Below are 14640 nucleotides of genomic sequence, written 5' to 3'. Positions count from 1 at the left end.
TGCCTATTTTATTTATATATATAATATCTATCTTTTACTGATAAAAAAAAAGAAAGAAAGTCTATGATAGGACAGAAATTTAGCAATAGTACAGATTCTAATTCCTTTCCAAATGGTATCGGTTCATCAAAGTCTGCAGGTTTGTCACTAGGAAATATAGTAGAAGAAAGATTACCAGGAATTGTAGGTTGGAATTTCAGATTAGCATGCTTTGGAGATGATGATTGACCTTGCTCTGGAATTGTAGGCTGATGATCTTTATTATTGTAATGATACCTTCTTCTAGTATAAACATGAAGCTCGGAAGGAGTAGGATTATCCTGTAGCTTTTCTCCCCGTGTTTGCGGGTCACTTATACTTTGTATAGGAAGATTAGAATTTCCTGTGTTTTTTTATTTAAAATTTCAGTTTCCTGAGTATTTAATGGATGAGATATGCCAAGAAAAGTATTAGGAAGAGGGCTGGAAGTTTGCCAAAAATGATCTTCGCTCTCTCTCTCCCTAAAGATTAGTTGGGTTAACATAAGATTGTTTTTCAACATAAACAACATCCATACTCATATGAATGAATTTTGTTTGTTTTTGGATTCAAACATTTGTACCCTTTTTTATTTGGAGCATAACCAAGAAAAACACATTTTTAAGCCCAAGGGACAAGCTTAGACCGAAGGTGAGATGGTATATGCACAAAAACTGTGCATCCAAAAACTTTTAGGGGTAGATCCGAGACTGCTCTTGTCTCAGGAAAAGAATTTTTCAAGCAAGATAAAGGTGTAGCAAATTTTAAAACACGGGTAGGCATTCTATTAATTAGATAACATGCAGTTAAAATGGCATCTCCCCACTAATATTTTGGAATATGCATTGAAAACATTATAGCTCATGCAACCTCAAGTAAATGACGGTTTTTTCTTTTTGCGATACCATTTTGTTGCTGCGTATTCTGACAAGTAGATTGATGTTGAATATCATTTTCTTTCAAAAAGTTCCCAAGTATTGGTTGAAGTATTATGTACCATTATCTGTACAAAGAATACTTATTTTGGTTTGAAATTGATTTTCAATCATATTGTAAAAATCCTTGAATAATTTTGCAACATCAGATTTTTCACTCATCAGGTATATCCAGCAAAGGCGAGTGTGGTCATCCATAAAGGTTACAAACCATTTCTTAACCTTCAAAGGACCCCAAACATCACTATGAATTAAATAAAAAGGTTTCGATGCGCAATATGTTTTCAAATTATAGGAAACTCGATGACTTTTTGATAAAAGTAAAGTTTCACAATGAAACGAATTACAATCCAAATGCTTAAACAAACTAAGTAAGGAAAACTAGGATGTCCTAGTCTAAGATGCCAAAGCATTATTTGATCACGTACAAGAATAGAACTAGAGCTACAGCTCAGGCCATGAGCTTGTTTATCGTTGAATAGAGTATCATCAAAATAATAAAGGCCATTGATCATCCTAGCACTGCCAATCATCATTCCCGAGCTCTGGTCCTGAAATTCACAATGAGAATAAAAAAATGACTCGACAGTTAGAATCGCGGGATAATTTACTGACAAACAAAAGATTGCAAGTAAACATAGGTACATGAAGAACATATTTTAAATCTATTATTTTGGAAATTCTGATGGAACCTATGCCTGCTATTGGTGAAAAACTTCCATCAACAATGCTGACTTGTTACTACTCAAACAAGGACAATAAGAATGAAATAATTGAGGGAGACTAGTCATATGGTTCCATGGTACATGAGTTGAACGAATCAGCACTAGGAATATTACATATTTGGGCCAAGGAACCAGTAGAAGTACCAGATATTGAATTAGATTTTAGCGGTTGAAGGAGATGATCCATCTGATCTGAATTGAGAAAGTTGGCCGTTACTTCATTTGCTTTCGGGTGACTGCCTCCAGGATTGCTGCTCTTCCAGTTTGCTGGTTTTCCATGGGGTTTCTAGCAAGTTTCTCGTGTGTGGCGTGTCTTATTACAATAATCACACCATACTTGAGATTTTTCCTCATACTTCCTTTGAGTAGAGTATGGCCCCTGTGTAGAGAGGCATTAGCTGAAGCAACCGTATTCGAATTATTGGAGTTAGTAGCAGTCAAATCTGAGTTCTCCACTGCTCCATCAGTTCCTTTCCGTTTCAACATGACATTCCGACGACAATCTTCATGTCGTACTTTAGAAAATACCTCTCTAATTGGAGGCAAAGGCTGTCTATACAGAATTCTCCCTCTGACTTCATCAAACTCGTCATTGAGTCCAGCCAAGAATTTAAATATTCTTGCATTTTCCACCATCTTTTTGTTGTGGTTGCAGTCATCAGGGCTCTTCCATTCATACTCATTGAATAGATCCAAGTCCTGCCACAGCCCCGTAAGGACATTTAAGTATTTCGTAACATTATCTTCCCCTTGTTGGGTCTTGCCAATTTTTTGCTGCAACTCATAGATCTGTGAATAATTTCCAAGGTCAGAATACATCTGACTAACATTCTCCCAGAGTTCCTTAGCAGTTGAGTAGCACATGTAGTTGGCACTAATCTCTTCATCCATGGAGTTCACAGCTATGACATAATCATAGAATTTTCAGCATCCCATGTCGAATATGATGCATCTGTTTTGGCAGGCGTCTTGATTTCACCAGTATGGTATCCAATTTCTCCCCTCCCTCGAATATACATTCGCACTGACTGTGACAACCGCAAGGAGTTGGCTTCATTGAGATGAATATTTGTAATCTGGACAGAATGAGGCTCGGTATGGGTAGGTTTGTGATAAGTGTTTGTCTTGATCAAGGAAAAGGGTTTGGATGTATTGGACATGACGGAGGACAGGGATTATGGAAGTGAACAAAGTAGAGAAATGGTAATAAGGCCTAGAGTTTAAAGGCTATGACTGCCGGCATGTTTAGAGTTTGATAAAAAAAAAAAAAAAACCCTAGAATGAGATACCAGGTTCGGCTCTTGATATCATCTAGATAAACTGAAGTTTACTTTTCTCATTCATACTGAAAATAGATTTACTAGGGTTTATTTATAGATTACAATGCTGAAATAGATAAGGAAAAAAATAACTAATTGATAACTAATTGATAAGGAAAGAAATAGATAAGGAAAGAAATAACTCCTAAAAGGAAAAGATAGATCTCCTAAAAAACTCTCCTAACATATTCACAAATCTACAACAAACTCCCTAAAATACATTCTGATTGAGTCATCCAACAACCCTTTTGCTTCGAGGGGTATTTGACAAACCAAGGCGCCCATGTGGGAATTTTTTTAATTTTTTTTTCACTTGGACGGCCTCCTTGGGCAAGATCCTCATCATGGATAATTTAAGATAACATCGCATCACTGTGATAGATTGGTGTTGTATGTGCAAAAAGAACGGAAATCTGTACACCAACGTTTACTTTATTGGGAGATAGTTAGAACCTTGTGGGATTGAATTTTTGGTAGAGCTGGGCTGGCTTAGGTTATGTCGAAGGATAGTGGACCTCTTTTCAAGTTGGAGAAGTTTATATGGCAGCTTACAAATTGTAATGGTGTGGAGGACGGTTCCTATCTGCCTAGTGTGGTGCATTTAGGGGGAAGGAATGATAGAATATTTGAGGATCATGAGCAGACGATGGAACAGTTAAAAACTTCCCCCTTCAATGCTTTGTTTTTTTGGGCAGTTGCTATAAATTTTAATGACCTGAGTTTTGATCGATTCCTTGTATCTTTTTCTATTTCTATTTAGGTGTTTCTTTTGTATAGATCCTGTGTACTCGAGCTATTTCTTTTATGGCGTTTGATAAAAAAAAGTTTATTAATTGTACAAAAAAGGGAATAATAAAAACTCAATCCTTCCTCTCTAAGAAAATCGCACAGCATCCACTGAGGAAAATATAATGTAAATACAAGCAAGTTATAGTCTTTTAAAGGACAGCTTACATGACCAAAGAAAAAGAAGCATCTGATCCATATTTTCCCATAATAATGTTGATTGAAAGGCATAAGGTGATGCAAAGCTGTTGATTACAAAAAAAAGTGTCCAATGCCTATCCAACTTGGAATTTATCTAAAATCAGGTTTGATTTTATTTAAGATTTCCATTATGTGTCTATGAATGCTGTTTTATGATTATTTTTTGTGTATTTGGTCAGATAACTTATAATGACAAAATATCCTAAAATTACCTGTGGGAACCATATTTGTCATTTATAGGTGAGAATGGTCACGGGAGACAATCTTCAAACCGCGAAAGCAATCGCTTTGGAGTGTGGGATACTTGCTTCAAGTGAGGAAGCTACAGAGCCTAACATTATTGAGGGAAGAAAATTCCGTGAATTATCCGAGAAAGAAAGGGAAGAACTTGCCAAGAAAATTGCGGTATAAATTACCCCACACCACCACTGCCCTCCCCCCCCCCGCGGGCCCCCGGGAGTGTTCCTGATTGCAAACTCAGAAATATTTCTTAATTACTTTTGTGGAATATAATATGTTGTAATAGATCATTTATGGCTGACGTATAGGTGATGGGTAGGTCTTCTCCTAATGATAAGCTCTTGCTTGTGCAAGCACTCCGTAAGGGGGGAGAAGTTGTTGCTGTAACAGGAGATGGCACCAATGATGCTCCTGCACTTCATGAGGTTTGGCTTCTTTATCAAGATATTTATTTAAGTAGCTTTGAACTTTTATATCCTTTTTTTAACCTAAAAGGCGTGCGAAAGTGGTTCATAAATAACGGCAAGTTATGAAGATATACATGTTGTCAGAACGCAAATTCAAAGTTGTTTGGATCCTCGAGATGTATTTCACTAGGAAACTTCTCATTACATGGATATGAAGATATACATGCCCAGTATCTGATTTGTAAACGCAAACAGTATCCTATCTGTGCATGATTACCACATTTAATGCTACAAGTTTGTGTGAATGGGAGAAGCTCAGCATGTATCTTATACCAATTAATATTCCCAGCCATAATAACACGTCTAGTTGCTTCAGAAATCGTAGATGTTTATTAAACTTGAGATTTATACAATTCGAAAGTGTAACCATAAGTGTGCATAAAGCATAGATTCGGATATATTTGAAGTAGACTTCAACAAAAATGTCCAAGATTCTGAACGTATTGGGCTTGTGTTCGTTTGCATTTTGCCATTGTGTAAGCAATTTCTTGCTGTGCCTCTTCTAGTTTGAAAACTTTTATTTACTACACTTTCCATTATCACATGAAATGACTTCCTCGTCATATTTGATCACATTTATACCATTTGGACTATATAGGCAGATATTGGTCTTTCTATGGGCATTCAAGGAACTGAAGTAGCAAAGGAAAGTTCGGATATTATTATCTTGGATGATAATTTTGCTTCTGTTGTAAAGGTCAGTGGGCATCTTATCATTTGTACTTCATAGAGGTATGATTAGATAGGGGTTAAATCATCTTTACCATCTTTACAATGAAATACCATTTATCCTTTTAGCAATAATATACTGAACCATTCTCAATACTTCAATTATCTATTCAATGAAAGTTGGTGTTGCTTTAAATGCATGTTGATTTTTGGAGATTAAGTTGATATGAATTAATACATGCGTTAGTTTTGAAAGGCTTTACATCTAGGAAGCAGGGATAAGTTATAGAGAAGTGCTAGATCTACAAAGGTGTCTTGCAAAAGCGAACTTACAAATGGATGTGACTCAATGTGAGACATCAGATCAATAAAAGAAGCTTTAAAATCTCACGAAGAAGAGGTAGTCTAGGTATTTCAACAATTATTCTTCCCTCAACGAAGGACTTTCTTCCATCACCAATGGTCACGGTGCCTCCTTGACTTGAATCAATGTTCTTGAACAAGGTCTTGTCACTGGACATGTGTCTCGAACATGCACTGTCCAAGTACCAAAGGCAGTTGTCCATTGGCTTGAAGGCTGTGTGAGCCACTAAGCACCCGGCATCTTCTTTGACCACCCACTTTGCCTTTGCTCTAAGTTTTGAGGCGAGTTTTACATCATCACAACTTTTTGTGGTCTTATCCTTGTTGCCAAGAGAAAATTCAGATAATTCACATAGCTTCAAGCTTACGGTGTTTATTTGTTGGCTTAACTCTTGGACTTGGTTTCCAAGAATCTTTACCTTCTTCTTTGATTTCCTTTCACTGCCATCTTTCTGCATCTTTCTCATATTAAAGCAGTTTGGTCTTATATGACCAGAAATGCCACAATGATGACAAATAGGCACAAACTTACCTCTGTTCAACTTCTTTGAAGTTGATCTTACATTGGGTTTGATAGGACGGTTTAACTTTGAAGAAGCTTCAATCGGAGCATCTATAATTTGACTTCCTTTGACAAAGATAATATTCTTAGAGCTGGTGGTAGTGGATGATGAGGCTTTAGGATCTCTATCTTGGGAAGTTGTATACCCCAACCCTGTACGGTCGCTTGGCTTTTGAATGGTTAGCATTTGTTCTCTAGCTTTTGAATTACAGATTTTTGTTGGTTCTCTTGAGAGCTCTTCAACTTCTTGTCCATGGCATCCTTTTGAGTCTTTAACCTTGAGATCTCAACTTCAGAAATTGAGTGATTCAGAAAGATTATTATTTTCATGTTCCACTGCTTTGAGTTTGTTGTACAGCTTCTTGTTGAGCTTTTTCAGCTTGAGAACTTCTTCACACGAATCGTTATGGGCATCTTGTATGCTTAGCTCATGATCAGTATCAACAAGAACTACCTTTGAGTCGTCATCATCATCAAATCCACTTTCAAATTTAGCTAGTACAACCTCTGGGAATTATTCAACAATAGTGGTGAATGCCACAAGTGAACTTTCATCAACAAACGATGAAGCTGAATGTTCATATTCTGAACTGTCACTAAGCATGATATTCAATGTTTTTCCCTTGTTTTTCTTAAAGTTTGGGCACTCCACTCTAATGTGACTATAGCTGGAGCACTAATGACACTTTACTTTGTCTTTCTTATCTGATTTTTCTTTATTCTTCTTTTTAGCTTCGCATTTCTTTGTTGAAAATTTCTTAACTCGCTTTTGTTTTCCATTATAGCTTTCTTAGGAAACAAAAAATTTCTGAAGTTTCTAGCAATGAGGGCTAGGTCCTCAAGAGTCATCTTGATCTTCTTTCACAATTTTCAATGCAATGGACTTCCCTTTCTTTGTTTGAGGAAGTGAGGACTCATAAGTTTGCAAGGAGCTGACCAGTTCTTCAACTTTGATTACATCCAAGTCCTTGCTTTCCTCGATTCTTGTGATTTTAGGGTGAAATCTTCCAGGTAAGGACCTTAAGATCTTTCTCACTACTCTTGAATCTTCCACCTTCTCACAAAGATTAGATGTGGAATTCACAATATCATTAACTTTAGCATAAAAGTCATTAAAGGTCTCATCTTTCAGCATTTTAATCTCTTCAAATTTCATGGTTAGCATTTCAAGTTTTGAATTTTTAACAATCTTTGTGCCTTCATGCGTAACCTCCAAAATATCCGAAGCTTCTTTGGCAATCTCACACATGGAGATTCTTTTAAATTATTCGTGAGAGACAACTATGAAAATGGCATTAAGGCCATTGCTATTCCAATTACAGTTGTTGATCTCATCTCTAGACCAAGTGTCCAGGCTTGTCTCGGGCTTAGTCTACCTTTTTCCACTGAATACCACACACGTTCATCTTGAGATTTGAGAAAGGCCCTCATTCAAATTTTCCAATAAGCGTAGTTGTCCCCATCAAAATGCGGGGGGGCTGATAATGATGATGATAATGTCCTCATTCAAATCACACTCAAGTGAGTGAATCGTGCTCTGATGACAATTGAAATTTCTCAAATACCCCTGTATAGTAAAACTTCCGAAGGTCTACCAATTCTTTCAAACAATTTGTTAATCAATATTCATGCAATCATTCAATAAGAATAGCATTAACATAAAATAAATCAATTGCATAATACGGAAATTGGTAACCAAGGGAAACTCTTTAAAGAGCTCTTGAAAGGTAAAAACCTACGGGGCAGCCTACCCAGAAAGGTCAATCCACTATTTGAAAATATTTTACAAGCAAGTTTCAATTATAAAACATTTGTCAATTGACACTCTTACTTGACCAGATAAACAACCCGTTTGTCTCTACCACAGTAGCAGCCATAATCTCTAACGATCTTCAAAAATTGACTTCTCTCTACTGGAACTCTAGTGGTTGAAATGATCACACTACCTGAACCTCGGATCACGATCACACTCTTTGAGAGAAACAATATGAAAATTCCCTTAGCAATTTTCTCACCAAAATAAGCACTGGGAATTGCTCTCAAAATCTCCAGAATTGAATCTCTCGTATTCCTAATTAGTAGGACAATTTCAATATATTTCTGGAAGCAATTTCCAAGTCCCAGTGAAATTCTGCTGACGGATTGAATCTATTGTGACGGTTTTTCAAACAATTTGCTAACAGCAGGAAACTATCTCCACACCTTGTAGCAGTTTCAAATTCGAACTCTTCAATGGATAAGATAAGGACCTTGAGACTCGGAATTATATGTTTTGACTTATCTAAAACACTTAATTACAAACTCCAAACAAATTCAAAATATTTTACATTCAACAACTCACATAATTTAAACTCAAGATGATGTCTATCATCTAGTCACCTAATGCTAGCCAAACTCTTGAAATTTACATCTTCAATCTCCCCCCTATGGCGGATTGGTGACAAATCCAAGTACTTGTTGAATGTAACTTGAACCTGTGAAAAACTTAGAAAACACCACAAGAAAAATATAATTCTGAACACACAAGTGGCAACATAAAATCAGTGACTGAAATTTTAAAAAATCATCTAGTCATTTAGCATAATAGTCCTGTCCAGCGAAAGTACCAAATCTAACCAGCAGTAGATCAAAAAATTAAGATTGTACTTATTGGATATCAATGTGCTAATATTGAGAAACTCTTAAAGGTTTTATTCATTGTATAATGGCTCAAGATATGATAACTTGACTCCACATATTATTGTTTAGTCAATAATTTGATCTATTAGGGAGCATTAAAGCGGTTCTGCAACGAGTTTATGTAGTAAATAAAACAGCTACTTGGAGGGGAGAAAAAAGTAAAACAGCTACATGAAACGAAGCAGATTTTTGCCTTGTTTTGCAACAAATAGGCTCATGGTTTTGATGTGCTTTAGGCACCGATTGCATGTTCTATGCCCTGAAATTATGATGAAATATTTAGGGTTTTGAAATGATAAAAACCTGGAAAAGGTTCTCTATAGTTCGAATTTTAAAGTAACAAGTTTATATAGCTAAATTGTTGTAATGCTCATAATGGCCTTGCAGCTTAGTGATTGAATATTTACTCAACTCAATAAGGTGAATTTAGGATAATTATGACACGCTTTGGGGAGACGTAAAAGCTAATGTTTTAGGGTGTATAAAGACCATTACATTAAGTATTAACATCAATTGAATAAGTACCTGACATTAATGCACAAGTATGGAGGAAATACCAGTATTAATGAGAATTACTCTAGTTTATCATGGGAGTGCCTAGAGATGCTTAAAAGGAATAAATTAATTCTTAAGTGGCTTGATAAAAAAATGTCGAAAACATAAATTAGTGTAGGGGCACGCCAGTTTACAGTCTTTTTGGATAATAGGTTCGGGTTATGGGGCCATGAAAGCCTGGTATTATATTTCTTGGAAAATCATGTTTTTCCTGCTTTTCACCCATACATGAAAATCCTCTTCTGCAAGTCGTTTTTCTCTCCTTCCAGCATTAAAAACCCCGATAATAACTTTTAACTTTGAATTATCGAGCCTGAAAACTGGTTTTCACTTACTGAAGGATAACTGGCTGAATAGCTGAAAACTCTCACTTTCTCCTCCTATCCCTCTTGATGTTGGCTGCTAGATGTGGTGTTATTTGCTTCCCTTACATATGGTACCGAAAGGTTAAAAACTTAATGATATGTGGAAGAATCCTCTCTCAAAATTTTGTGCTCTATGAATCAGGAAATAGAGAAGAGAATTTAGGTTTGGTAGGTTTGGCTTGACGGGGATGGCTCGGGTTGGATCTCTTGAAGATGTTTTCTGCCGCTTTCCTCTTAATATTGTGGGATGGCGTATGATAGAATTGGAGGTCTTATTGATAGGAGAATAGCTTAGGGTTAGGTTAAGTAGGAAAAACTTGCCCACTTCATGCATGGCCTGCTAGGTAACCAGTACTTGGTCAATGGATTTTTCAATTTGTTGTCCTTTGAAAATAGTCTCACACTAAACCGTTCAAGTTTCTATATAAATCATTTGATATTTATTTAAAATCCATGCAAAACTCATCTTTACAATTAAATGTTTCTAGGGTTGAACTAAAATCTTAATTAGTTACAAATTTGATTCTTTTCTTGCTTGATTCATAAAACTAGGGGTGCTACCCGCCCCATACGGGGCGGGGTAGCCCCCACCCCGCCCCCCGCCCCCGCATGGGCGAGGGGTGACAATATGCATCCGCCCCCTGCCCCCGGAGTGCGGGGGCGGGGGACCCCGTACCGGTTGACGGGGTGCGGGTGGAGGGGGTCCTCCGTCCGCACCCCCGCACACTACTGGGCCTAAGGCCCAGAAGCGGTTTCTGGGCCTTTTTTTTTGGCCCAGAAAACGCTGTAATGGGCCGAAAATGGCCCAGAAACAGCTTCTGGGCCATTTTAGGCCCATAAAAATATATTTTGCATTTTTTAAAAAAGAAGTTAAAATAAAAAAAATTTTCATGAATGAAAATAAATATATACATACACAATTTGATATAATTAAGACTAATGAAATACTACTATAGAGTATAGACTACAAGTTTACTACCTAATAAACTAATAAATAATAATAATAATTAAGCTATTACAAAAATAAAATGGAAAGTCTAACTGTCTAAATCAAATTACAAAATTACAAATAAAAGTGTCCAAGGGACATTGTATCAACATTATAAAATTACAAATAAAATATATAATACATACATCTGATAGAAAAATTAGGGGCTCAAAAATCTACGAAATTAATAATAAAAAAAAAGATGCGAGCGGTTTGGGTCTTTGACTGTGACATTTGGGGCGGCCGGATAGGTAGTCTTGAGGCTTGAGCCTTGAGCACATGTTCATATAGCAGTGGAGGTAGACATCGTCTGAGTCGTCTCATGTGTTGCTACAACAATCAATACTAAAATTAATACTGATGAAATTGAAATGAATATAAATATAAATAATTATGAAATTGAAATGAATATAAGTAAATCAAAATAATAAAATAAAAACAATAATTACCAGATAGTACAGATCCAGACTGATCACCACCCTCTTCGTCGGTCTCTTTAAAATCTAACACATCCGGAACATAAATATCCTTTCCCATCGTCCAACTCTGTGTGCATATCAATGCCTCCACAGTTGTAGGAGACAATGAACTACGGAAAGGATCTAATATGCGCCCTCCGGTACTAAAGGAAGACTCCGAGGCAACGGTGCTAATAGGGATGACCAATATACAACGGGCAATCTCAGAAAGGATGAGATATTTTTTTGATGCTACCTTCCACCATCCTAAAATGTCAAAATCATCATCTTGAATAAGATCCGTTGACAAATAACTGTCTAACTCTGAAACCACCTCCGTAGATTGATGGACTAGTGTGGGATTATGTGCAAGGGTTTTCGTCCATGCCAATCTACGCTTCTTTGTTGCCCCGGTGTCTGGAGGAGGTGTTGGGATATGTGTAGGTGTAGTAGATGTAGTACCACCCTTAATTGCATTAAACTCATCATAAAATCTATTAAGGGTATCGCGGGCCATCTCACCAATAAGATCAGTCCAAGCCTGATCATACGCAAGTCCCAAACCATATAACATGCCAGAAATTTTTAGACGGGGATCAAGAATAGTAGCCACATATAATAAAATATTGAGTCTAGTCAAATCTCCCCAATACTTGTCAAATTTGACCCTCATGGTCAATGCCATCCCCCTCATCCTTAGATTGGAACCCCTACACATGTCGTCTAATTCTTCTTTTACCCTACATATTTGTTGACAAAATTCATGGCATGTAGGGTGCAAAGAAGCAGATAACTTCAACGTGACTTCATAAAACAGCCCGAGAAAATCAACAAATGTAGCAACTACCTCCCAATCATCATCATTAGGCAATCCTAAACCCCCGTGCTCATCAAAGTATTTGACATATTGAATGTCTTCATCACCCAATAATTGAAAGGCTTTTTTATATTCTTGGGCCGCCTCCAACATCAAGAAGGTTGAGTTCCATCTGGTGGGAACATCAGTACAAAGACCCCTCTTTGATGTTATGCCCACACTCTTCGCAGCAATTTTGAATTTCTCCAATCTAGAAGGAGAAGATCTCACAAATTTCACAGCCAATCTAACTCGTGCAACCGAGTTATCAACATCTTTTAACCCCTCAGTCACAATTAGATTCAAGATATGTGCAGAACATCTAACATGCAAATATTCACCACCCAAGAATGTCTTATTTGCCTCTTTAAGATAAGTCTTCAGATATCCCAAGGCGACATCATTAGACGAGGCATTGTCAACCGAAACTGTCAAAACCCTACTCAACCCCCACTCCTTGATTGAGGCCTCTAAGGCCTTCCCAATTGTCTCACCCTTGTGATCAGTTATTTGACAAAACTTGATAATCTTTTTATGGAGAATCCAGTCAGAATCAATGAAATGGACAGTCAAAGACATATAATTAAAATTTTGGACTGAAGTCCAAGTATCGGTAGTGAGGCAAACTACCAAACCCGCCAATTGGCCCCTCAAAACATCTTTATCTTTCCAGTACATCTTTTTAATATCCTTTGTCACAGTGTGGCGAGAAGGAAGAGTAAATCTAGGTTCCAATTCTTGGACAAATTCTTGGAACCCTCTCCCATCCACAAACTGAAAAGGTAGCTCGTCTATGACAACCATACGAGCTAACTTCCTTCTACACTCATCAACATTATACTTTGTATACCCCTTCAATGTTGAACTCCCACTACTCCCATCCGCCATTTTTTTCAGTCCAATTTCTAGTCTTGATTGACCCTTCTCCACTAAAGATCTTAATATTGGACTCTTCTTGCATTGTTCCTCTAAATGGACCTTTAACTGGGATGTACCATGTTTCCTATAGTGACATCCATATATTTTCCCAAAATAATTACATTTAGCTTGTGGGTTATTGGGGTCACCACCCTCTAGTTTGGTAAAATGAGACCAAACTACGGAAACAGGTTTCTTACTTTGTGTGGGCTTAGGGGCGGGACAAGGTGTATTCCCACTCCCAGGGGTTGGAGTAGGGTTAGGTTCTGGGTCAGGGGTACTGGTAGGGGCAGGGGTACTGGTAGGGGTGGGAGAGCTATCAGTGACCTCTCTTTGAGAAGACATTCCTGATTCCACAACACAACAAAAAATAAAAAAATCAATCAACATACGACATAATTCCAAACATGCACTTATCAATCACGTACGACATAATTCCAAACATAAACCCCTAAATTGAGTTAGGGGTTTCAATTGAAACCCCAAACTGAAATTGGGGTTTCGGATTGAAACCCCCTCAATTTTAGGGGTTTCAATTGAAACCCCAAAATTGAGTTTGGGGTTTCAATTGAAACCCCAAACTGATTTGGGGTTTCGGATTGAAACCCCCTCAATTTTAGGGGTTCAATCCGAAACCCCTAAGGCCTAAACTTGAGGGGGGTTTCAATTGAAACCCCTAACTCAATTTAGGGTTTCGGATTGAACCCCTAAAATTGAAAATTTAGGGGTTTCAATTGAAACCCCTAACTCAATTTAGGGTTTCGGATTGAACCCTTAAATTTGAAGCACAAATTTCGGATTGGAACCCTAAATTGATTTAGGGTTCCAATCTACAAACAAAAACAAACACACAAGTACAAAGAAACAGACGAATCAAACACACAATCAAAATTCTCCACAGCACACAAATTCACAAATTTCCCATCCTCCATCTCCGATTCAACCCAACCTTCCTCCAATCTCCAATCCAAAATCAAAAAAAAAAAAAGAATGGGTTTCGGATTTTACCTTTGAGTGGCGGCGAAATCCCAGTGAGAGACGGAGACGGAGAAGTGGCAGCGGTGGTGCTGCTCGTGCGAGACGGAGATTCGACTGAGAGAGAGAGCGGCTTGTGGATGCGAGTGCGAGACTCAGTCAGAGAGTGAGAACGTGAGAGATCGGCGAGGCCGCGAGAGACTCAGAGACAGAGAGTGAGAACGGGGAGTGAGAGAGGAGAGAGTTCGAGAAGCGGAGGAGAATGTAGACGCGGGGAAGGGGGGGGACCTTAACTAATAGTGAAACGGCGCCGTTTCACTTCTAGTGAAACGGCGCCGTTTCACCATTAGTTGAGACTTGAGGGGCGGCACGGGACGGACGTCACGGACCTAAGTGAAACGGCACCGTTTTGTCTATAACAAAACGGCGCCGTTTCACTCTACTTATTTGTTTTTTTTAATATATATATATAATTTTAATTATATTTTATATATATATATATAATCAAGCGGGGCGGGGGAAAAGCGGGGCGGGGCCTCGCCCCATCCCCCCCCCCCCCCC

At 37.8% G+C, this 14640-nt stretch overlaps 1 protein-coding gene across 3 annotated transcripts in view; it reads left to right on the top strand.

The window, feature by feature from the left end:
* LOC109021132 (calcium-transporting ATPase 9, plasma membrane-type-like) overlaps positions 1-14640 on the top strand; it is a 92766-nt gene that overhangs the window by 64002 nt on the left and 14124 nt on the right. For all 3 annotated transcript variants that reach the window (XM_035683341.1, XM_035683339.1, XM_035683340.1), the window contains exons 25-27: positions 4225-4389; positions 4533-4649; positions 5290-5388. In XM_035683341.1, coding sequence (XP_035539234.1) covers positions 4225-4389; positions 4533-4649; positions 5290-5388 — 381 coding nt within the window. The remainder of the gene's footprint in view (positions 1-4224; positions 4390-4532; positions 4650-5289; positions 5389-14640) is intronic.

The sequence above is a fragment of the Juglans regia genome, chromosome 12, assembly GCF_001411555.2.
Source record: "Juglans regia cultivar Chandler chromosome 12, Walnut 2.0, whole genome shotgun sequence".
Classification (NCBI taxonomy): domain Eukaryota; kingdom Viridiplantae; phylum Streptophyta; class Magnoliopsida; order Fagales; family Juglandaceae; genus Juglans; species Juglans regia.
The sequence above is the reverse complement of the archived record's forward strand: the minus strand, read 5'-3'. Positions and strand labels throughout refer to the sequence as shown.